Here is a 25395-nt window from a genome sequence, read left to right as displayed (position 1 = left end):
GCTGAATGTCTTCAGATCCTGCCTTTCTCAACAAGACTTCCACACTTAACCTGGAAGTTTCAGGGAGACATGCCATAATACATCTTTCTATAATACATCCAGCTCTGCCAGATCAGCTGAACAACCAACCTTCAATTATGAGATTATTGCTATAAAAATGCCTTTTAAATCGTGTTTGCTACTGTACGGAAACCTGTCAAGGCTTTGTGCCTTATTAAGTACAAACTGTCTCAATATAAAATATGGCACAATATATGGCGTCTTTCTCTACTGCTGCAGAGTTTTGTGGATACTGGGAAAACTTACCTTTCAGTTATGTTTGGTCTAATAGACATTATGAAGAAAGTATTTGACTCGGATTAGATGCAGAATATAACCCAGCTGGTAACTTTCCATCTTGTCAGGAACATTAAGCCCACTCCCTGAGATAAATTGCTTGTTCCATTCTATATGTCTGCTGGGGCTAAACACCCTGTTACAGTAAGATGGAAAAAGACAGAGTCATCAGCAACCAGAAACCGGGCCCAAAATAATTCGGCAGAGATTAGGCTTTGAGTTGGCACAGTCAGTGCCTGGGAGTGAATTATATCCATGCTACTAGACTTGGTAGCCTTTCTCATCTGGCCGTTATATATATTCCTGCAGTGACTTAGTATCTAGCTCCATTTATTTATTTTTTTCCTCAAATATCTTCAAAATACCAATACCATAACTATTAGAAGATTTCTAGTGATGACGTGTTTGGCACCCAGAAGCCTCATCTCTTTAATTTAGCTTGGCTTTTATGCCTCTCCTTGCTAGTCATTTTGGATTAATTTTGCTGTTCTTTGTTCTTCCCACTCCATTCCCTGGTACAAATTTCTATCAATCCGCTGTGAACGTGGCTGTTTTCAGGCTTGAGAAGACTTCAGTTAAAGTACAGGAAAGGGAATTCTACTAAGAAAACTACAAAGATTATGAGAAAAATTATTCAGAAAGGAACTCTTGACTTTCTGCCAAAAGACCAACTTTACACTGGTCAGCAACGGAGCTCCACCGTTTGATAGCGGCTCTCGCTGCATGGGAAGAAAAGGACTTGTCATTATTAGGATGTGTAGCAGGCCTTCATGGGTTATCATTCCCTGTGTAGGCACATGGGATATCAGGACACTTCAAACAGAGGAACTATTGCAGCACTGAGCTCTGTAACTTAGTATTTGTTCAGAAAGCATAGCTGTCTTACTAGTAATAGCCAGCCCTAAACTAGTCTGTTTTCAGCACTGATGAAGTATCTTGGGTACCTTTTTTTATTTTCTGCTTGAAGGCTTTTATTCAGGATATGGCAAATGAGATCACTGTGACCTCAGCTCAGCTCCATCCGCCGATAGAGACATTATTTTTGGCCATAATGTCACTATTGCTTTAAATAATTTAGACTGAAAACTTTCAGGATTAATTTCACAAAGAGATGCCTGCAATGGAAATCATAATGCTTCCTGTAGCACCCTGCTCTGGGACAGTGTCTAGAAGGAAGAGGAAAACCCGAGCTCAGCATTCCCTCTCTGCTGCACGTAAGGGAAGGCCGTGTGTGGCTTCTTGAGAAACTCAGCTGCTGCCTGCAATGCAGTATGGGCTTCTGAGCTAACGCCAGCTTAGCTGGCTAGCACCCCACCAGAAATCAGGCTCCGGCGCGTGGCTCTCAGTGGGTAGGCTTGTCCGGCCACAGCGGCCGTTCTGCTGCTGTGATGTGAGATACAAAGCAGCTTCAAGTTACTGAGGGTATGTGTTCAGGGGAGCAAAAAGCAGAGAAAGGAGGCAGGACAGCATAGAGATGCAAAGCTTCTGGGAACCAGTCCATGGATCTTTACATCTGGATCTTCACATCTGCCTCTTGATTCAGTTAACTTGCAATTAATAACACCTTGCATTTAAAGAACCATATACTTCTACTGGTTCAGTCCTTAGGCTGAACTCAAACAGTCAAAGACATCATGACAGGCTGGAAACAAACAAAAAATCCCACAGATTGTGCCCTTTGGCTCTGAGTCAGTGAAGTGTACACTTGGCAGTTTTTCAAAGATCTGAGGCATGCTTCTTAGCAAGAAAATACCTGAAAGTGAAAATTCCCAGATAACTGCCTGACTCCAAGAATCATGGGCTGGAGAAAAAAAATCCCGGTGTTGCAAATCTTGCTGTAAACTGGGGACAGCCGGTAAAATTCAAACTGCAGGAGTCCAGGATCCTTGAGCCTGGATTGTTTTGCTTATTCATGCTATGGACAATGAGCGCTACAGCCAATGTCTAGCCCATCTCCATCCATTCAAAATACAACATGACTGCTGTTACAAGTCAGTAATGGTGGGCTTCTCTGTCAGTTCATAGATAGGTCTCTTGCAAGACGGCTGGTTTTGGCTTGTGGACAACAGCCAGAACTCACTGAAAGCACTGTACAAACAGTTTCTCATTGAAGTGTCTTGGGAGGTTGCCCATCCCGTTCTCAGTACACGTTGCCCTTACCACCAAATGCACGACCACATTGACAGCGTAACTAAGTTTCAACAGAAAAAGAGTGGAAGGCTATGGACACCAAACTCACATCCCACCCTTGGAAATTATTTCTGCCTAGTGAAGCTGGAAATAAGTTGTGCATTGATGAAGAGGGCTGCGCAGCTGCTCCCCATATTATAGATTTCAGTGGAAGAAACCTCAGTCTATAAAAGTCACTCATGCTCTAAGCAGCTTTTTCAATGAAGAATGTCACTGAAATTGATGGAGAGGAAAAACCAGCCTTGGTTAAGGCAAGGGATAGATGTTTATTGGAAGTAGTCTCAGATCCACTGAAATTACTTGCAAGTTTTCTTTGATTTCAGTAGGATGGGATCTTGGCCACTTTTGATGGAGAGGAGATGAACTCCATAGGATGGCAAGTCATTTAACTTTTTGTATAGTTTAGTGCAGGCACTTGAAGAAGGGCATCCTTCCTAACACGCATGTAGTGAATTGTAGTCACTGTTCTACTGTTCCCAGCCTCTTTATAGTCTACAGATTAGGCAGAAATCTCAGCTGCTATCTGATCTCATGTGTTGTCTTTGATGCCCAAGTTGTATTACATGACTGAAGAATTCAAACTCGTTAACAAATATAAATGAATACAGATACAACTAAACATAAAACAATTGGGGTAAATGTCAGTCTACAAACTTCTTAATGTTAAATTTCAAAAACCCCAAGTGGCTGTCCACAGTAACATGTCTGGAAAGCTCAGCTTTTGCTCTCACCAGTGACAGCTTACAGAGCTGGATCCTCACTTACAGAGTGACCAGGCCTGGTCACTATTCCTAAGCAGATTTCCTCACCTACCCCGTGCCTTTCTGAAGTCTGCAGGCCTCCATATGTATATCAGCAACTATCGTCTTAGCCTCCACTGCAAAACCAAGCCCAAAGAAAGAAGAAAGAAGGAAGGAAAGAAAACACTTCATTTCTGATAGATCAAATAATCTAATCAAATACAGTGAGGAAAGTCCCTGCAGAAATATATTTATAACACACAGGATGTTAAAACAAACAAGTCAATGATAAAGGGAGAATGACTCAAGCAAGTTAAGTGTCCAAACAATGCATCAGGCTTGGCGCTGGCAAGAACACTACAGAACCAGATGTAGACTGTGAATCAGCAGCTCTGGAATGCCAGCACAGAAAGAATGGCAATAATGATCCAAGGGGACACAGAGGCATGCAGAAACTGTTCCAAGCCCATTTTAGCAAAGCACATGTTTCTAGTATATATATATTCCTGTGATGGTAAAGTAATGTCTCAAACAGTTACTAGCTTAGTTTCTCAAAGCACTAATTGAGGTCAAAAAGAGTTCCTGAGATCTTGAACAAATTAAATCTTCTGCTAGTGAGTCACTAAGGCAAAATTTAAATTAAAAAAACATGCTTTAGAAAAACCTGTTTGCTGGAGGGTGAAGGCAAAATGCTGAATTACTGCTGCTTAATTTCCAAAATCCAAATTCCATAGGCTGAATTCTGCTCTGGCTGGCACTAAAATGGGCTGAGGAACAAGCAGAGGGGAGCGATTCCATGCTCCTGGCAATCTGGTGCCAAGCGCAGGATTCCTTTCAGCGGGTGGGGATAAGAGACATGCTGTGGGGAAGAGCAGCATTTGTCCCCAGCTAACTTTGGCCATTTGCTAAACAGTCTTAGGATAGATGCAGGTCCAGTGGGAGGGTTTGGCATGTATCCCTACCCTCACCCTGCTGACTGCACTCTCTCTTTGGCAATGGGGTAACAGGATTATTGCAGTACCCAGACTTCATTACTGAAGATATTTTGGACTCTGTGAAAAGACAGTTATACAGGTCAGTGAGAGTCCTTACATCCTCTTCTTTTTGGCAGTGTCACTCATTTCTTCACTCCTACGAGAGGTGAGGGATACAAAACCACGGTTTGGCTTCCTCAGTCCATCTCAACACATAGACCCTGTGCACTCCTAGAGAAAAATTAGACTGGGTTCACTAGGGAAAGCAAATTAATTTTGTGTTTCTGGGAAGAGAAAAAGCACATGATACTTCTAGAAGAATCATCTCTCTTTTCATGAATTAAGCCACACTTCAGGAAATTTTGTGTGGGTTAGAATATACCTACTTCAAATGTGACTTACTGATTCTATGATTAATTTTCCTTGTCATTTTTTGTATTGAACAGGAAAAAAGTCATTTATCTATAAAATTCTAACAATAAACCTTCCTCCAACTTTCAGCCCATAAAAAACTTTAAAGTAATATCTCTTGGTTACGCCTATCAGCTGACTGACTGAAAGTATACCCTGCTCTGCTCAGCATACAAAGAGACCATTGTCAATATTCAGAAAACACCTCAACACTTTGAACAGAAATCACATGAGAGGACCTTCACAGTGGCCAGATTGGTCAGTTGGCAAGAGGAGGACTGATAGCAATGAGAAGCCTACTCTGTATGTGTTTATAATTACCGCACAGGCTGCTCAGGATGTTTTCACTTCTTTTTTCTTGTGTCTCTGCTGTCAGCAAAGTCAAACGTTTACGGCTTCAATAACCTACCCAAAGATGCATTTTTCTTGAAATCCATTTTAGCATTATGAGGGAGGAATAATTCTTTCACCAAGAGAGCAGTAATTGTTGATTTAGATTAGATTTTAGGAAGAAATTCTTCACTGTGAGGCTGGTGAGGCACTGGCACAGGTTGCCCAGGGAAGCTGTGGCTGCCCCATCCCTGGCAGTGTTCAAGGCCAGGCTGGATGGGGCTTTGAGCAACCTGGGCTGGTGGGAGGTGTCCCTGCCCATGGCCGGGGGGTTGGAACTCAATGATTTTTTAGGTCCCTTCCAACCCGAACTGTACTATGATTCTATTATTCTTTCAATAAAAAATCAGTTCCAGCTTTGACTAGTTCCCCAGATTACGCTGGTCTAGTTTAGAATAGCAGTGCTGAGAGCAGTATAGTAACTCTTTTTTGCCTATGATAATGAAATCTCTGGATGTAATTTGAATGAAGACAGGACAAGAAAAAAAATGAAATATGATAATTTCTAGTGTCCCATTCTGCTTCTCAGCCAAAAAATCCCATCCAAGATGGTAATGTACTTTGCCATGGGTTGTGGTCAGGAGGAGAACATTGTTTTCAGAGGACGGTTGCAAAGCACTGTTTCTCAGACTGGCGCTGTACTGCGCTCTGAGGCATATAGTTAAATTACATCCTTTTCAGTCCCACTATGACCAAACTGTGACTTAAGGGAAATTTAATAATAGTCTCTGTGGGCCTTCTGCACTCATTGCAATTATAGCTGCAATTGTGCAACTGCAGGGAGCAGCCGCAGCAGTTTTCTGTCACTGCTAATGTATCTGTGGTGGGTTGACCTTGCCTGGATGCCATGTGCCCGCCAAACTGCTCTATCACTCCCCTCCTCAACATGACAGGGGAGGAGAAAATAAGATGGAAAAAAAACCCCTTGTGGGTCAAGTTAAAGGCAGTTTAATGAAGCAATAGCAGAAGTCATGTGTGTGAAAGTGAAGGAAAACAAAAGCTGTTGTTCTCTACTTCCCATCAGCAGGTGATGTTTGGCCAGTTCCTGGGAAGCAGGGCTTTGGTACATGTAGCGGTTGCTCCGGAAGACAAATGCCATAAATAACAAATGCCCCCCCTTCCTCCTCCTTTCCTTTAGCTTTTCTATCTGAGCTGACATCATATGGTACAGAATATCCCTTTGGTCACTTTGGGTCAGCTGTCCTGGCTATGTCCCCTCCCAAGACCTTGCCCATGCCCAGCCTACTGGGGGGAAGGCTGAAGAGACAGCCTTGGTGCTGCATGAGCACTGCTCATCAGTAGTCAAAACCGTGGGGTGTTATCACCACCTTTCTAGCTGCCAATACAATTACAGCGCTGAGGGCTGCTACGGGGCTCAGCCAGACTCAACACAGTATCTCAGTCCTAACTTGGAAAGACCATTGGTATGATAAGAAAGTTATGTCACTCTTCTTCCATCAGTTGCTGCTGTCCAGACTGCTTACATGATCACTTACATCAGAATAAAGAACTGCCATGTGTATTTCACATGCAGCTGACCTGCTATGCCCTCTAAATACAGACAGACAGTGTGTGATCTTTTGATTCATCACTTGTTTAGGTAACAGATATTTTGCTCTCCAAAGTAAAAGGCAGAAAAGGCAAAGTAAAACAAAATGTAAAAAAACCCCAACCAACCCAACCAACTCTATGCCTAACAGCTTGTATTAGCAGATCAAATGAAGCGGAACGGTTTGCAACTGTTTCTGAAAAACTTACGGGTTTGGATATCATCTCACTGAGCAAAAAATCACTGAGAAAGGGAAAAATTAAGAAAGACTTCATTTGTAAAAGTATGAGACTTCAATAAATGGATTAAAATAAGATGATCTGTGTCTGAATTGGGGTATGGCTCTGTGTTTTCTTCTTTGCCAGTTGTGCCATTGGGACTTTGTCTTTGCACTTGTAACCCAGGCAGAGAAATGGCATGCAAGGGAAAAAAGTGCTGGAAAGGCTCATTAATGTCTATGTAAATAGCAATTCTTGCCTTGTAAGGGCACTTGGAATGTTTTTTTTTATAAAGATTCAGTGAATACCCAAGCAGCCTGAACACTGAAGGACTCTATATTGCTTTACAGACTTTTTACAGACATACAAGGTAAGATTAAAATGCATCTGCAAAACAGATCACACTGATCTGCAGCTAGAATTAACTTATGAATTAACATTTCGATATTGAAAGGTTTTTGAGATGCATCCCAAGCCAACTGCTAGCTATAAAATGCCAATACTTGGAGTCTGTTGGTAGAAAATACAGTGGATGCAGAGCAAACATAACAATTAGGAGTCTGGTTGAGTCTACATATTCTTTCTGCAATTTTACCTGGTTACTTTACCAACCTGAATTGCAAGATCATAGGTGACCATGATAATTTCACATTGAGAAGCAAAAATGCATGCCCTAAGAAAAAAAAAAGTTTGTACTTTTCAAAATGAATGAAAAAGTTTTCTGCACAGACTCACAGTAGTTTATGCAGAATTGCTCATGGCAGATTGTCAGACAGGCAATCAGCATATTGTGAAAACAATATGATACAGTCAGTTGTACAGACCTAGTATTTGTGATTTATAATTATATAGCTTGCTAGGGCAAATGTTGCAGATTTTGTTAATTATATATTTGTTCCTCTGACAAAATAATTAAGCATTCTCTTGAAAAGGATATTTTATTTTGGCAACCTCAGAAATATCAAAATATTTATGATAGACATCCATTGCATTCATTTGTACAGTTGAAAGGCAAATCATCCGTCATCTGATTGATATCTCTGTGACAGCCCTGAAGCTCCATTAACAGTATTTGAAAATATAAGCAAGTGTAATGCAGTCAAAGAATTTGAATTTTGGCAGTGTGTCATCATATACAAGTAATGTCAAGAGATGATACTTATTCTTCAGTCATCAATTTGACTCACCAAAAAACACAATAAAATGGAAAGGAAACTCATTCAATCAAAGTAATCCTTTCGTATTTTGATTTCAGTACATAAAACTTCCATAGTCTTATTCACTAACTTTCTCCAGTTCTTTAGGAAATCATAAGCATTGCTGCTGGGTTAAAACTGGACAAAAAGATTCATAAAGATTGTTTGCATAAGGACTATTGCATATAGATGAATCAGTCCTTAAGCACTTGCTTCAGGAATCTGGTATTAGAATACTAAGCCATTTCCTATCTTCACATCCTACGTCTTGAATGATGTGGAATTCATTATTTTCACTTACAACTCAATTGCAAGAGTGAAAACATTCTCTTACATGGAAAACCGAACTTGAAAAGATAGCAGAAAATTTCAAAATATTGATACTGCTATTTAAATTTAATTTTGATTGCACTTGCTGGGAGTTTTATGATTTGATTCTAAATTACTGAAATACATTAAATGATAATAAGGGCCATTTAATAAGCTTTCATAAGCTGGAGTTTATGAAAACAAACTGTGTATTTAGAGACAAAAAGAAAATAGAAAAAAAGAAAAAAGTCCCCTAACATAACATACGGTAGCTTATTTTTCATGTGATTGTCTTTATTGTCACTTCCAAAAAAGATGATCACTCTGATACCCACATAAAACTACATAAGTGAAAAGGAAAATTGTATGCTGTGCTTTGCCAGTGGAATATCTGATTTCGATCACTGCAAAGTGTCAATTAGATACATATAATACACGAGTAGATCAAATGTTTTAACCCTGTGTGCGTAGATAACTTCACTACACAATTCTGTCCTTAGGGTTTGTTTTCATTCAATTTGACATTCACTCATTGATAATGATGTTTTGTTCCCACCCAGTGGGAAAAGCGCATAATAGTCCATTACTGGCAGGCTGTTTAGTCAATCTGTAAAGGACTCTATTTTGAAGCAGATTGTTTCTTACTTATCTTTCAAATATATCACAGGCCTTTGCCAATTTTGTCTTTTTGACATAAAACATTTAGAAAGCCAGTTTGTTTGTTTCTTTTTCTATAAAGAAAGTGCAATAATAGGGTGGAAAGAACAATTGAGAAGTCCTGGCACGGGGGGAGGCGGGAAGGGGACATGCGTAAGTACGTGTGTGCCAGAAGTACAGTTATCGCAGAATTACAAAATAGCTGAGCCTGGAAGCAAGGTCTGGAGATCATCTAGTCCTATCCCCCTGCTAATGTCCTACAGCTTTCACTATGTACACAAACACCATTTGGTAGCTTCTACTTGCTCATAACTCATGTCAGAGTCTAATCAGCCCTTTCAGAAGGCTAATGACAGAGCTCTTATGGAGCACAAAGCTCTTTCAGCACAAAGTTTGAATCAATAACTTTTAATGGATTCTATTTGATCCTTGCAAAATACAGAGAACCAATCTGATTCTGCGTCATTTGAACATTTTCCTTCAAATGAGTCCCAAATACATCCTCTGCTTTGGAAAAACTGTTCTAAATATTGTACTAAATAGTGCAGCACATCTGAGACTATCATGTAATTAAAAAGGATGTTCTGAAACTGATGCATTCATGCTACAGGCAGTTTTCTGGAAATCTCCTTAAGGTGGATTCAAATTTACATTTAAGAGCTCCATGAGTAAATTTGAGCATCTGAATAAAATTCTCCTACTTAGGGGTCCACCTCTGTATTTATCCTGCCTAAGCTTGAAGCATCTAGGATTTGGCTATCCAAAGCTAAGTTAGTTTACTTGGGCTTTTTCAGAGTCGACAGAAGATACCTGGGCCTCTCCAAAAGATGATTTATCTGACCTATCTTACCATGACGTAAATCACCTTCTAGGGTATTTAAATCTCTCTACAGACTGCAAGAAGAGACCAGGAAATCCACTAAACCGGATGCTAGACTAGGTTCTAGATGTTTATGATAGGTTAGGTGAAATCTGCTCTAGGTTTTCACTGTTCTGGTTGTTTAACATTCTAAGAAACCTCCTGCCTCAGGCAAGATCAAAAAAAGATTGTAACATCTCTCTGGCAGACCAAACTTCAGCTTTCCCCAGTCAAAATGCCAAAGAGACTCTCCTGGACACCTGCCAGACTACAGACCATGAATACCAAGGTTCCTATATATCATGGTATATGAAGTTTCCTTAGACAATCTGTTTTGTCTTGATATTTCTCAAAATAAAAGTTATTAGCAGAAAAGCAGTGTTCCCACACACAAAAGATGACTATTATGGCTGCTTTTTATTTGTGGGAGGAAAGTAATCCGGAAAAATTAATGATCATTTAACCAGCTGACAGCCACTTTAAAGTCTTGTTATATGACATTGTTTATTTTAATGTTGAACCTTGAGGAGAGATCAAAGCCATAAATACCAGTAATCTCATGGGAAGCCTGTCTGAAGCAAACCAAACCTTTGCCCCTTTTTCAGTGTTCTCATTAAGTTACATAAATACCCTTGCTAGCAATGCAGTAAATTCTGCTGACGACCATATATGGAAAGCAACGGAATTAAGCTTATTACCTAATACCTAATTACCATGTCTAACAGGAATAAAAACCAAACCAAAATTAATTTTGCCACTTGTGTGTGCAGATAAAATCCTACAGACAAATACATGGATTTTCTTAGTAAAAATCTGTCATGTTCATATAATTTTTTCTCAGAACAGAAACGCTATTTAAAGTAAAAAATTTCTATGCATCAGAACACACTGGTCTGAAGACTCTGCTATACTTTCATTAACATGTATGAGATTTTCTGAAAGGGTTTCCTCTACAATCTTGTACATCTCATAAAGCCTTCAGTGACATTAATAAGAATTTATACAAAATTGGATTTTCTAGTTAGCTCTAAACTGATGCAACCAGCATACTAGCACTTGCCTTTTTTTAATCTGTCCATAGTCATGCTGTTGAGCTGTGCAGTACAAGAAAGACAGGGAATGCCTGCCTCCCAGGGAGAGAGCTGTGCCACTTCCCACACCTACATGCAAATAGCAGAAAACAAAAATGTACTTCGTACTCATAGCAAAAGCCAGCTCTTGTTACACATTCAACATCCACAAAATGCTCAGTTGGGATTTCTCAATAAATCTTTTATTTGGCCAAGGAAGAAGGGCCCTAAGCAGTTCAACCTTTCAAGCTTACAAGCACTGCTTCTCATTATCTGGATTCAGATCTTAGCAGTCTAAAACATAGCCACAAAGGATTGAAAAAGACTACTTGGGTTACTGAATGATGTCCCAGGCAATCCAAAACCCACTGCAACAGATATTCAGTCTTAAAAGAGCTATACAGCTACTCCATGAATAACCCCATACCTCAAAGTCACACCATTCCTGATTGCCTGTAGACCTGAGACACAGAGAAAAAGGACAGAAAGCTGTACCTCTGGCATACCCTAAGAAGAAAGCAGGAGCAATCATTTCCTGATAGCCTCACAGTAGTAGGAATTGGAAGTAAATTGACCAAAAGATCCTAAGATGTTTCAAGAACTTCTAACACCAGATGCAACAGCAGCGTATCTTGCCAAGCACTAAAGCCCACCACCCCCCTACCCAACTCGGATAGTTAAGCAACACAAGTCCTGTAATAGGAGGCTAAAACCTTGCAAACATGCAGAATGTCCTCTCTAACACGCATTTGGGTACCAGCCCTACTAATAAATTGGATAAAAAAGAACAGTTATCTCAAGCTTTAATTCTAACTTCAGAGTCACTCTTATCTTGTTTTGTGATCCCCCATCTATAAACTTAGGAACCCACATCTTAAAACACTTCGATTTTCTTATAACAATGTACCATTGTTGTCTATCTTTTCCTAGGGAAATCTAGCCATGGGGATCACAACAGGAATCTAATGCATTTTTTTCTATTAAAACAACATGAACTTGTGTGTTAACCCTTAAGTTTTTCTTCTGAATGTTACACATCTGGTCCTGTAGACCAGGCTGTACCTTCCAGAAATGAAAGTAGGACTGATGTATATGTAATCAGTGTAATCTATACTCCTTAGACAGAAAGGACAGCTGCTCCAGATAGTCAATTCATGCATAAAAGACTGATACAATTAACCTTGCAAATCTTCAATTAAATGCAACACACATATGCACAATTTTTTTCAAAGCATACTAGGTCTGGTACTCAACTATGCCACTGTGAACCATGAGATGCTAATGATGTTAGAGCAGGAATATTTCCAGAAATTGCGAAGGGATCAAAGGCGTATTCTTTCCACTCCATTTTTAAATTAATTTGGGGAATTATATCTGCTCTGGATACTCGATCACCAGTACTTAATTCTATTAACAGTGAGAAATACATGTATGATTTGAATATCACACATAAAATACTGATAGTATATTTACAAAGTAAATAAATGCAAATTATTTACTTTTGAATAATGACAAATGCACATAACTATAGAAATGGAAATTTTCTGCACTAAAATTACTTCAGCATATTGCTAATGCTATTAGCCATATGTCTGAAAACAGGGGGAATTAAGCTGTTGAAAACAAACCCCAGCAATATTATTGACTTGGAAGTAAAAAAAGATTATGTTGATAAGGCTTACAATTAAAAGATGAACAAAGATGGAATTTTATAACAGAAACATAGAAGGGTCTGTTCCAGGGAAAACACTTGGAAAAGGACCCTGATATCCATACAGGGATTTGTTACAAGGCTGTTAACTCTGACCAGCGTTAAGAACAATGTGAACTGGGCCTAAAGCATACAAGGACTGACATTAACTCAATTACTTTCAAATACATCTTCACTTTAGAAAATATTCTGAAGAGCTTCAAAGTCTATCTGTAAGCTATTTTACAAGTTATTTTAAAAGTATTTCACTAATTATGATAAGTGAAAGTATTTCCCATCAAAGTGGTATCTAAGTTTTTTCCAAACATTTTGAATTTGCCTGTATCAAGATACTTCTTCATCCCCTTGGGGGCTAATACCAACACAAGATATCAATACTGGAAGAAACAAACCATGATACACCTTATGCAAATGAAACTCTCACTGTAAGAATTTAATTTCTGAACAGGCTACAAAACCAGCGCTCATCTGTGCTACACTGCATATTTTGAGTATGCATATTATATATATAATATCTCAAGTAAGCAAACAGTAGCTAGCTTGGATACCTCTAGTGATCTCAGTGTGACAGCATGAGGTCCAAGCAGGCTATCCTGCCGAGCCATGACTGGGTAGAGGTCCACTGGATGAGATAAGAGGAACTTATCTCATCCACATCCACGCAAGGCTCCAAATCTACAGTGGCTTTAATAACCTTTTACAGGCTGATCTGCCAAGTTGCAACAGTCAATGAACCATGTGTTTCAGCTCCCAACCCTCTTCTATCCTAACCCTCACCTAGTCTTCAAGGTAAACCCTTAATCCCACATTACTGAACCATATTCAGAGGAATGGAGACATCTATCACCCGAGAGTGCTGCCTGTTAAATGCTCTGACAGCACAAAGGGCATATAGAAAATTCTAATTTTGCTCATGTTATGGTATTTAAGTTCCAGCTACCGCAAGGAGCACTGTTTCCCATTTTAAAGGACATAAACCTCATTGAAAACTTTATCAAGTTTCCTTCCCTTTTAGTTGGTGGCAAGTCCAATGCTTTTGGGGGATTCAAAAAATGGAAACTATACTAACTGAGGAATCCATTTCCTTACTTTTCCATCTAAGTACAAACCCTGTCTTCACAGCTGTAACCAAGGAAGGAAGCATTCCTTGTGCCAGGAATGATGATACTATTGTTTCTGGAAGAGGTACATATGGACAAATCAGAACACAATTATTTAAGAGGCGTAGGAATCACACAAAGGCAATTTCAGTTCCACTATTCCATTTTTTCTCTTTTTCTGGCAATGCTTTATAATGTTCTCCAAACAATTAGGAAAACAACAAGGCTGTCAATGTCTAGTGAAGAAGAAGAACTTAGAAGTGCCACAGTCAAAAAGTTTAATAGCTTTGAAGATGAATCCATGTCTTCTTAATATCAGAAATAAAAAGGGTTTCATAAATTGTTCTCACCGTTCTTTTTCCTTTGCCCGTATTATTCATCATTTTGGTAGGCATCATGACAGAAGTGATTCTTCCAGATTATTTGATAGCCGGAGTGATGCAGTAGAAAGCATTGTGGCAATGCTGGGAGAAAGAGAAAAGCTGTATCCTGTCATCACTACCAGACAAAAGAGGACAGGAGAGACATGAGCAGAGGCAAAGACAGACAAACAAACAGTGGCAAAGTCATACAAATCATGGAACACAAAAAGAATGATCTTTTATGCTGTGAAGGTACTTAAGGAAAAGAGAATTAAATATAATTAAAGCAAGGGGCAAGAAAGGTTATATTAGTAGCTACACTTTTTTTTGAAGCACTTGAGATGACTGTTGGACATTGGGAAAACAACAAATACATCAGGAAAATCCATTACAGGGCTGGATAGACGGGTAGGGCTATACAAAAGCTGAAAACTGACCACCTACGTGAATGAAATATGGATGTGATGGAAGTCTACTTGGGATGACAAATACTCTAGATGTTGCCAGAAAGTGATTAGTACCTGTTTCATCCCTTACTTGATTTTCTTTTCTTTACTCAGCCACTCCTTAGGTGCTAAATCAGCACTTTAGCACCAAAGCTTCTGAATAATCATCAAGAACTGCTGCTTTCCCACATATTAACTCCATGTCGTAAGATCTGGCAAACATCCAGATTAAAAAAAAATTAGAAAACCTTTTATCAAACATCATGAAAAGCTGAAGAAACCTCTCTTACTATATCCTGTGGACAATCAAGCAATCCTGTAAAGGAGCTTGTTGAAAATAGGGCTCTGAGGAGACAGAAAAAATGGCACGAATTGCACTATGACAAATACATGTGCATGCATGCACACACCCCCCACACACACCCCCACACACCACTCCCTTCACTCAGGGCAGCTCTCCAGTAAATGAAGACTCTTAACTTTTCTGCATGCAAGGCACACCTCCGTTTATGGGAAGATTAGAAGTCAGGGTGGTGAGTCTATGTGAAGTCAGCAGGAACTTAATATAAAAGGTTGATTTTGAAGCACAGTTGTCCCGGCCTCTCACCTCCCATGCATGATTTGCTTACCATTGCCAGAGACGTTTCTTCATCATACAACCTGAAAAAATGCAAACTGAACTCTGAAAGCCATCTCTGTTCTGTATATCTCATGTGTTGTCACTGACAATAAATATCAGAATTGAGATAAAATAATTTATAAAAGAACTAGGAAAAGGTTTGGATTCCTCTCCTCTGGCATTACTTCTGCAGAGCTTGTAGAGATTCCTAAAACATACTTTTGCCAATAGATTTCAGACGTAATCTTGAGTATAAGCATGTTTCAAATCTGCTGAGTAAAAAGTTGTGTATGGTCATCTTTCTAAACAGAATGACACTTAAAAAATAAAGAGGGATTTTTTACAATCACTTTGTGTGTGAGTGCGTGTAGCAAGTGTGAAAAACACCATTTCCTTCAACCGTCACAGACCCCAATGTTTTTTGATGCATGAACTGGGCAAAAAGATCTAGCCTGGTATAATTTTTTTGAACAATATCAGTGGGAGGCAAACCCTATACATCTTAAACTGATTATGTCTTTGATTTCCATTGGCTGACAGAAGTGTGACAAGCTTAGCCAGTTAGCCACAAGAATTAATAAACAAGAAGTAAGGCAAGATGCTAGCTCTGCTCAAGCAAGATTTTTAGGTCCTTCCTTAAGAAATCAATGAGACCTTCTCAAATTCTAATATCATTTGAGCTTTAGATTTTGAAGAAACATATGAAAAGGTGGGGTTTGAACTGCTGCTTTCAGGGGTTTTATTATTCCTTTGATACCTGTAAATTCAAATTCAGAAAAACACATGAATTTAGACTTTTGGGTTTTTTGCAAGTGCCTGATGAACTACTCCTAATCACAGTGGAGGCAATAGTGTCAGAGAAGACTCCATAAGATCCATCAAAAGTTTTTTGAATCACTGAAAATAAGACCTTGAGACCTTGCTGAATCACCTGCACAATCTCAAGACAGAAGCTCTTGCTCTCGCTCTCTCAAAAAAAAAAAAAAAAAAGACCAAGGAATTTGTTCTTCCATACTCAAGATGTGACAGTGCATACAATTTCTGACACCCTTATAATCAGCTGTACGAGACCACCACTGAAGACACTGTGATGTACACAAGCTATATGACAATGATGTATTTTAAAAGATAATACATATCATACAGATATATGATCATAATACATAACTTGATGTTTCCTTATCATTCAACGTACTTTCCACTCTCCCCTTTCTCTGAGTCTGGGGTCTCAAGGAAGACAAATTAGCTATGACCTAACCTCAACTATAATAGAGTGTGGGTTTTGGCACATAAAAGCACTTAGATTAATAAAGTATGGTGATCTATACATCATACCAATGAGGAGCTCTGAGTGACACTTTAAAAGATGCAAAATCTTTGGATCTAATGGTGATTGTAAAGTTCACAGTGTAACTTGTTGTCCCCTAAATTGTTTTTCCATTTACAAATGAAGAAATAACTAGGGCTATATTTTCAAATGTAAATCTTTTATCCACACTTTTGCTACTTCCAGGCAAGGTTACTGGTATATGCTCTCTCAGAAAAGCAATCCTGCAGTGAAGAAGAGATAATATTGAAACCAAACACACACCCACACACCCACACACACAGACACCTAAAATGGGGACAAAGGAAAATGTTGCATTCTGAATACACTGGAGTTATGTAGTTAAGGCTGACTTCCATTTTGCACTTCAGGTAAGGATGTAGTCTCTGCTTCCTACAAAACACTAGTTTTACCACCAGCTATGTGGCAGAATGATCATCTCAGTGGGATTTCTTGTCATTTCTGGATGCAACCTGAGATGCAAAGTAATTATGTTCATAGCCATCAGTGGTTGGAAGCCAGGCTATTGTGAGACCACCACTCCTATCAATACCCTATCTTTATGCTTGGATCAGCCAAGAACCATTTTGTGTCCTTTTTAAACATCTGGACACTAATTTTTGTGAAGTTGTCGAGTGCATAATTTGTCTTTTAAAAAGCCTGGAAATGTCTCTGTATTACACCATACTGGCACCAATTTTCTTCTGCAGCACCTAAGCCAACCCACTCTTTTCTGGAGTAACTCAGTTACCACACAGACGCTCTTATGACTGCACTGTAGGTCCATTTCCCCTGCCCCGTTCACTAACAAAGCATGTGGTAGGTAAAGGGTGGTGACCCTCTGTGTGTGCGAAGCTTCCCCTGCACTGCTGAAGGGTTCCACACTTGTTTGCTGACAGTAGAAAGTGAGGGATCTTAGATCCCATTCTTGATGCTAAAGGAGCTCCTGCGGCAATCAGGCTTTTCTGCCTGGTTCTTTTATGTCCCCAGACTTGGCTCTTTTGAGTTGTGTTTTATATCGCAACTACTTTTCTTCACTCCGTGAATAAAACATCTTTCTTCTTCTTGAATTCAAGAATGTCAGGCTCCTTGTCTTCAGCTCCAGCTCCGAGATCAGATAGAGTGCAAAAGGAAAGCTTGCTAAACCCCTGTTGCCTAGACATGGAGCAAGTTCATTTGTTCAGTGATCCATATATATACATTAGTCACAGGCAGTAGCTGTAATGGGATGGAGTTTTTACTGCTAGTAAAAGCTTCAGCAGCACTCTAAAGAATATGTTCATATGATGTTTTTTTTCCCCTCAAGGTCAGTCTCGAGTGGTTTTAGATAATCCAAAGTAGAGCCCTGACATGGGTTTCCCCACCAAATTTTGATCCTTAGGTTCTCAACTGTAACTCCTACATGAAACGTTTATCGGAGTTTTCCTTTAGCAACAATAGCAAACAATGCATGCCTAATCTCTCTCTTCAAAATAACTAAACTATTTTTGCCCTAACTATAAAAAAAATGTTTCAGGCAAGCACCCAGCAAGCTAAGATACAATCCAGTGGTGAGTTTAGTCAGAGTTATAGACAATGAAAAGTCACTGAGAATAGGTATTTATGATGGGATGTCTCAGACAACAGATGCCACATGTTTTTAATGGTTAAAAACATAAACAAGGTCCAAACGTGTGTTCCTTTTTCAAAGAGAATTCAGAGTCAATGTTTTAGGTAGTAATCTGACAAAATGTTTGCAAGAATTTGCACAAATTAGCTGAAAAAACATCTAAAAGGCGGTATTATTCCCAAAGCTTGCTTTTGCTTTTAATTAGTCTCACAGAAATAATTAAATATGACCTTAGTGATTGGGAACAAATTAGAGGTTTTTCTGGGGTTTCTGCATTTCCAGTTAAAAAAGTAAAAATGAAACTGATTTTTAGAATTACTCATATTTTTGTCAAGAAGTTAATGTGTATCAGCAGATGCATCCTCAAGGTGTGTTTCATCCTTTCTTCTGCTTCACATAAAATCCTAAACTTGATTAGGCCAGGAGACACATTCCACATCATATTGTTTGCTGGAGTGAAAAGAAGCTTTAGAATTTTTTAACTGAATGACAGCTTCAGATAACCTAGTTGGACTCCAATAGTATCTTAGACCACTAAACTCCATCCAGCAACCTGCTAATCTCAATGTTATTGAGCTTCTCAAGCTGAGTTGACCAGTTGTTGATTGGTCTTGATTGACAAGATTGACAGTCTTGTTGGTAAAGAAACTTTAAAATATATTTGAATAAGCTGTCTGAACCATAACATTTTGTTGCTTTTAATTGTGCTTTTCCAGTGTCAGGTAACGATGCTAGACTTCATAAATCATTTTAATAGCCTTTATTTACAGAGTGTGTTACAAGCAACAAAGAATTTTGTTTGAGGTACACCATTTCTGGTAGATTAATCACTCTTTTGTCCCACAAATGGACTTGCAAATTAGGAATAAATTTGACGTGGAATACACCTGAAATCCTCAGAAGTTGTGTGCTGTATTTTCCCAGCGCACTGCAAATTAAAATGAGAAGAGCACTTGTGTTTGCATTAGGAATGCTGAATGTCAACAAGTATTATCAATGGGTGAATCTCAGAATTTAATTCTTTAAAGGGCAGAAGGAAGTGGCTTTAATTTGCTTCTCCACAAGCACCTGGTTTAAAGATTTATTCAAATACGTATTGTTCTTTTAAGAACAAATCAAGATCACTTTTACTCTGCTGGACAATTCTGATGGTTAATTACATCATTATCCAGATATAGCTTCACTGTAAGGCTCAGGTTTGCTAATTCCCTTTGCTTAACATGCTTTTATTGCTGGGAAAAACTGGAGATCTAAAGGAGCTGTAAATCATAAAAGATTTTCTAGAGGTTTATTGCACAGACCATAAATTGGAAGAAACATGGTTAGTGAACTAACAAAGACAAATTTGTTAGATAAATTACTTTTAATAAAACACATTGGTCTTTACTGAGAAACTTTACCAAACTGTCAGATAAAGAAAACATATTTGATTTATATGGTCATCCTAGTCTTAAACACCGAACAGGAAGATTAACTTTTTATGACAACTGATATATCATTTTTTCTCATTACAACAGTAATTTTTAAACAGTCTTTTATCCTAAAAATATGCTATGTACATTAAATAATAATATAGATGACAGTAAATATATTTCCAGTTGGAAAAGAAGGAGTATTCCATAACTGTGACAAAATGGGAAACTTACTAGCATGTTTGGTTTCTGCCCTGTTTCCAAGAAAGTGATACCACACCTTTAAACACAAGTCCTCAGGACTGCCATTTTGACATATGCTAGCGCCAACACAGGTAACATACTGCCCTCTTTGAGCACGCTGCATCGTTGTGCCAGACTTTAAGTAGGTTATGTGAAAGAACAGTTGCTATTTTGAATAGCACATCAGAGAAACTTCGCGACAGAATCCCTGAGACAGATACGAGAGCACGCATGTTCAGTTCAGCAGAACTCATTTAGTAAGGGATCCCACAGCCAGTATGAGATACCATCAGTCAGTTTTCCTACGAGTTTGCACAGAACCAACAGCTTTGAAGCAGGCAGTTTCTTCTACATAGTTCACACATGCTGACATTTTTTTGTTTCAACACAGTTAAAATGAGTAATTACCTGTGCATGTGTCTATATTGCCTTTGTGAAGTGTCTGCTGCTTGAAACACTGAAAAGGTACACAAGCCCCAGCACCTATTTTCTTGAGAATCATGTCATTATGAGGTTTCTTCCTTTACCGAGATGTTCTTACATTAGGTACTACATGTCAGCAAACATAGCTAATAATACATCCCCTTTGCTTATGGCTAATGAGAACTAGAAGTTTCTTAAATAGATTTGAGTAAAGGATGTCTCAGCAGCTGAAACATACTTCTGGGAGTAATAACCATGAAGTTGTTCATTTTGCAGCTAACATTTCTTTTTCCTCATGTATGAAAACAAATTAATTTGAAAAGTAGTAAATATTTTACATACCTTTCATAAAAGTAGTAACTTCCTGTCACAGTGAATCTGTGAGGATCCAAATCCAGCAGCTATGTAAGAATACTCCTAGTCATTAGCTTGTGAATAATCCCAGAAATAGACTTGGATGTGTTAATATATCTTGCTGACTCCAATGCAAATTAATATTTTCTAAAACAGAAATCAAGAAAAATAAGTTTTCTGACACTTAAAGGCTAATAACAATTATGTTTAAAACACTTTATTGAAAACACAGACAAAAAGAACTGGAGACACATGTCTATGTATCTCATACGCTAGATCTTGTAGAGCAGCACTGCACCTTCTGAAGACCGAGTATGTATCTTGGCTTTACCAGACAACTATTTCCACACGTACCGGTAAGTGGGGAGGTGTAATTGTTGCTGCTCTGGATAAGACAGCACAATCCTGCAGAATTTTTAATCACAGCGGAAAAATAAGCTTGTTACAACATGAACACGACTTAGAAGACTTAGCTTACCTCATAAGGTAAACTAGGTGGAAAAATATTTTTTGTATTACTGTACGAAAAGAAGCTGTAAATGAAGCTAGATTATTAGGTAATTCTTCTGCCATGTGGAGTAGTTTTGAAGCGGTGTTCACCTTGCTTCACCTAAGTAAAGACCTAAGTGAAACCACAACACTGAAATCCCTAAACAGAAGGGTCTTGAAAACGGAGGATGCCTGATTTCAGATGGTCCCTGTTAAAATTCAGTCTTTTTCCCTTTGTAAATGATGGGAATTTAAGGGAAGGACATTGCTATTCTGAGCCATTCTGGCCTACTAAAATTTACTAATTTAAGAGAAAGACTCCCCTTTTTTTTTTTTTTTTTTTTTTTTTAGGAACTTCAAGGCTATTTGAAAAATTTCCAGTACAAATTGTGATTTCTGTCAGGAAGCAGAATTAATTTAGCCAAGTTGCAAGTCCATACCTCCTTGTTCCAATTTGAAAGTTCGTACCTGAACATTAAGAGGTACAGTTGTAAACTTGTGAGACTCTTGAGGATCTCTGATCAGAACGGTTTACCTCAGTTTTTTTGTCTAGATACCGTCGCTAAATTTTGATTTACTAGAATTAGAGCCCCCTGTAATAAATAAACTTGCAATAAACTAAGCTACAAAAAAAAAAAAAAAAATAGTGGGCACTTTTTAAATTGGGATGAAAAGGTGGTGAAAGACTCCGTCACTGGAGGTGACAGCAAACGCTGCAGCGCACCCTGATCCCCGCTCGCCCCAAGAATACCATCTGCTTCTCAGCTCAGTAAGAGACGGAGGCAACACGGTTCACGGGCACTTCAGAAAATACTGATAGTTCCCTGACATCTGCAAACACCTCACAGAAGTGGGGATTTTCCTCTTTTAGCTCTCTGAGCCAGGAAAAGCAAACCCAAACCCGAAACTAAAATCGGAGGTTTCTATCGCAACGGCCTGCTTTAAGCCAGTACTTCGTGCCCGGCCTCTCAGTTTTGAGACGCGCTCACAACACTCGGCTGTGGACCAGAACTGCCTAGCCCGGGCGCGGCCCCCTCAGCGCCGCCGCGGGGACCGGCGGCGGGACCGCTGCGCCGGCCTCAGGCGGTGGGCCCCCGCCCAGCAGGGGCAAAGCGCTGCTCGCCCGCTCCCCGCCGGGGCGGCTGGGCGAGGTCTCGTCCCTCCTCGCAGCACCGCGGCCGGGGCTCGCTCCGGCCGTGCGGCCGTAAAGCCGCTCCGCCCCATGCCAAGGGGGTGCGGGGGCCCGCACCAGGTGCGGCGGGCAGAAGGCGGGAGGCGGCGCCCCGCAGCCCCCCGCCGCACCTCCCTCCCGCCCCTGAGGGGAGCCCCGCCCCCCCGCGAGCCCCGCCCCGCCCCCTCGGCCCCACGGCTGCCCCGGGGGCCCGAGCCCGCCGGCGGCAGCGGCCCGTCCGCCCCAGCAACTGCCTCGCGCCTGCGCAGTGAGGCCCCGTGGAGCCGGGCACGGCCGCCCGCGCACCGGCGCGCCGGCGCAGCGCGCCCCAGCCGAGGGGGCGGGGCGGGGCTGGGCGCTGCAGATGGTGACGTCACTCTCCCTGCCCTCCCGTCGGCACCGCCTCTGCCCGGCGAGGGAGGCCCGGGACTCGCCGGCTGCAGGCGCCGCCATGGCTGCCATATTGGGGAGGAAGTGAGAGCGGGAGGCGGCGGCGGCGGCCAGGAAGGAGCCCTTCCCTTTTCCCTTCTGCTGGGGCGGACGCGGGCTTCCCGGCAACGGCGCCTTGCGCGACCCCCGGAGCGGGCCGGTGTAGAGGCAGCAGCGGGTGGCGGCGGAGCTGAGCGCCCCGGAGGCGGCGTTGGCCTAAGATGGCGGACCCGGCGGAGTGTAACATCAAAGTGATGTGTCGCTTCAGGCCCCTCAACGAGTCCGAAGTGACCCGTGGCGACAAGTACATCGCCAAGTTTCAGGGCGAAGACACCGTCGTCATCGCGGTGAGGGGCCGCCCCGGACGGGAGAGGCGGGGGATGCGCCGGGGGGGAGGGGGTGTCAGGGGTCGGCGGGGTCGGACGCCGCGGGGATGGGCGCGGTGTGAGGCGAGAGGGCAGGGCTGAGGCGCTTGGGAGCGCCTACCGGCGGGGACGCCTCGGGAAAGGGGGTGGCCTTTTCGGGCGGGGGGGAAGGGGAGGGGGGCAGGCCTGGTCTGGATGGGGGCAGGGTGGAGCGAAGGGAGCTGGCGGGGGCAGAGGTCCCCGAGCGGCGGGCGGAGGGGTTGTGGGGACGCGCCGGGGGGGGCAGGTCGGGAAGCCCTTGACAAAGGCTCTAGCGAAAGGCTGCGACTTGGGGCGTAGCGTGAGGTTTCATTGCCGAGCCCGAGCCACAGGGCACGCTTCGGTATGCCCACAGAAACGCGTGAATTACGAGGTGGAGAGTAGCACCGAGTCCTGCAGTGTGTCCCCCGGCTAGGCTGTCCCTGGCTGTGCGGACCGTGATGAGTTTGACCGCTAAATAAGTGCTCAAAATGCAGCCATTGGAGCTGCCATCGAAGTAATTGTCTACAGAGAGTTTTGGGGGAAGAGAACGCAGAACAGTGCAGGCTCCAGTTCATTGGTGCTTGTGATCTGTAAATCAGTCTTTGGCTAATAACTTTTTTTTTTTTAGTCAGAATAAACATCATTTGGCTTGTTAAATGTTTGTAAATGTATATTAACTGAAGCCACCTTGCAAAGTATGAGACCTGTTAAAAACATTCTGGATGTTACAGGGAAAAAAGATAATCCTTTCCTTTTTGTTCATTATGTCATATTTAGCTACTAAGCGGAACTGGGCTATAAAATTAAAGTACGGTAGTTTATTGCCTGGTTTGGTTGGTATTGTACAAACACAGTTCATTCCCAATGTTTGTCTTTTTTTTGCTAACTTTTAATTTGTGTTTTCATGTAAATACTTCTCTCTAGGGACAGCGCTGGTTCTGTGTTGCTAAAAGTAACTTAGATGTCAGTTATTATCTGTCTTCAAATTTTTTATTTTTATGTTCTATTTCTTGAGGCTACCAGTAATAGCTTATTTGCACAGCATCTGAAGTTGAAGGAGGAGAATAATAAAACCTTTTTTAGTATGACTTACTAAATGCTAGTGCTCTAGTCTGTTAATATTCAACTGAATCTGTCAATAAAATATGGAATTCCATGAGTGTGGAAGCTACAAGAATGATAGCATGCTTGTGAAATGAGGTAATTTGGGTTTGTTTCAGCTGGCAAGTTATTATCTTGGAGTACATCTCTTCTTCCTGATGTTGTACAGGTAAACTCCTCAGAGTAAGGAACCAAACCTGGAAAATTGAAAATTTGACTAGAACAAATGATCTCACTTACATCAGTGAATACCCATTCATTGTGACACTACATATTCTGTTTAAAATCCATAATTAAGTTTAGAAACTTTGATGTTTTCTGACTTCTTAGAAATAAATTTTCCATGTGTTCTTTCAGTAGTTCTAGTCTAAAAAAAACCCACTTATGTTGTTTAAATACTCCCTAAGTATGCTTTAAAAATATCTAATATATAAATTGGGCTAAGGTGGTACTGTGTCTGTGTAGAAGCCTGATGGCATGCTCCTGAGGGGGATCATGTGGGGCTTTCTGCTTGGGGTTGTGCCATAATGTAGTGTTACAGCTGTACTTTAGTGTTTTCTGCATTGGTAAAAATGACAACAAAAAATCCTTTGGTGATTCTAGGTCCAGGACTTGCTGTGTCTGACTTTTGGGGAAAAATGCCCCCCAAAACTATTAGGTTGGGTAGCAGCGACAGTATTTGTGTTCTGTTTTACAAAAACTTAATGAAGGATTGATACTCTGTGATTTTGTTTTTATAATGGTGTATATACGACAAGATCAGTGTCCTCAAAGGTACAACTTAAAGTAATTGTCTCAACCGCTTAGAGATTTAACTTGGGTTTTTAAAATTTTTTTTAACAAGCTGAGTGAGTTTTTGAAAAGTTATGGTCCTTCCAACCTGAGGCTCTAGCCGGCCGCCTCTTGTGTGTTGGTGTTGCAGAATTGTCGGAAGGAGGATAGTAACAGAAACAGTCCTTCTTGTGAAACAGTTTCTAAAAACATTCCTCAGTAAGGGTATGTTTGGTTACTTTCAGGCTGTTTGATTTCTGTCCTTATTGCTACATGTCATACTGGCTGTCTGTTGAACAGTAGCTGAGCCACTTTGGTTTTGGGGGTTTTTTTATAGCAGCTTTCTCAGCTGTCTAAATGGCTTGCACCTTTTGTGTGTGTCTAGGTACACGCTGAAACAGTGAAGGCTTCTTTAATAATACATGGGAGTTTGCTGGTGATGCAGATAAGAGGTGAAAACTAGGAGGTGGTGGAAGCAGAGCTTACACTGGACTGCAGACTTCTCTGTGGAGAAGGGCGGGGAGGGAAACCCTCCTCCTTCCT

General features: G+C 40.8%; 1 protein-coding gene and 1 long non-coding RNA gene across 3 annotated transcripts in view; one reads left to right on the top strand and one right to left on the bottom strand.

The window, feature by feature from the left end:
- Positions 1-18818: 18818 nt before the first annotated feature.
- Positions 18819-22287, bottom strand: LOC129784573 (uncharacterized). The gene is made up of 2 exons (XR_008747456.1): positions 20494-22287; positions 18819-19001 (listed from the first exon to the last, which is right to left on the bottom strand). It is a non-coding gene; the product is annotated as an uncharacterized LOC129784573 (long non-coding RNA).
- Positions 22288-22559: 272 nt separating this feature from the next.
- Positions 22560-25395, top strand: part of KIF5B (kinesin family member 5B) — a 37174-nt gene continuing 34338 nt past the window's right edge. The window contains exon 1 of one of the 2 annotated variants that reach the window (XM_055805067.1): positions 22560-22941. In XM_055805067.1, coding sequence (XP_055661042.1) covers positions 22816-22941 — 126 coding nt within the window. In that variant the 5' untranslated portion in view covers positions 22560-22815. The remainder of the gene's footprint in view (positions 22942-25395) is intronic. The other variant, XM_055805066.1, reaches the window with a different exon arrangement.

Source organism: Falco peregrinus, chromosome 5 (assembly GCF_023634155.1).
Source record: "Falco peregrinus isolate bFalPer1 chromosome 5, bFalPer1.pri, whole genome shotgun sequence".
In the NCBI taxonomy this organism is placed as follows: domain Eukaryota; kingdom Metazoa; phylum Chordata; class Aves; order Falconiformes; family Falconidae; genus Falco; species Falco peregrinus.
Note: the sequence above shows the minus strand (reverse complement) of the source record. Positions and strands in the feature narration are given on the sequence as shown.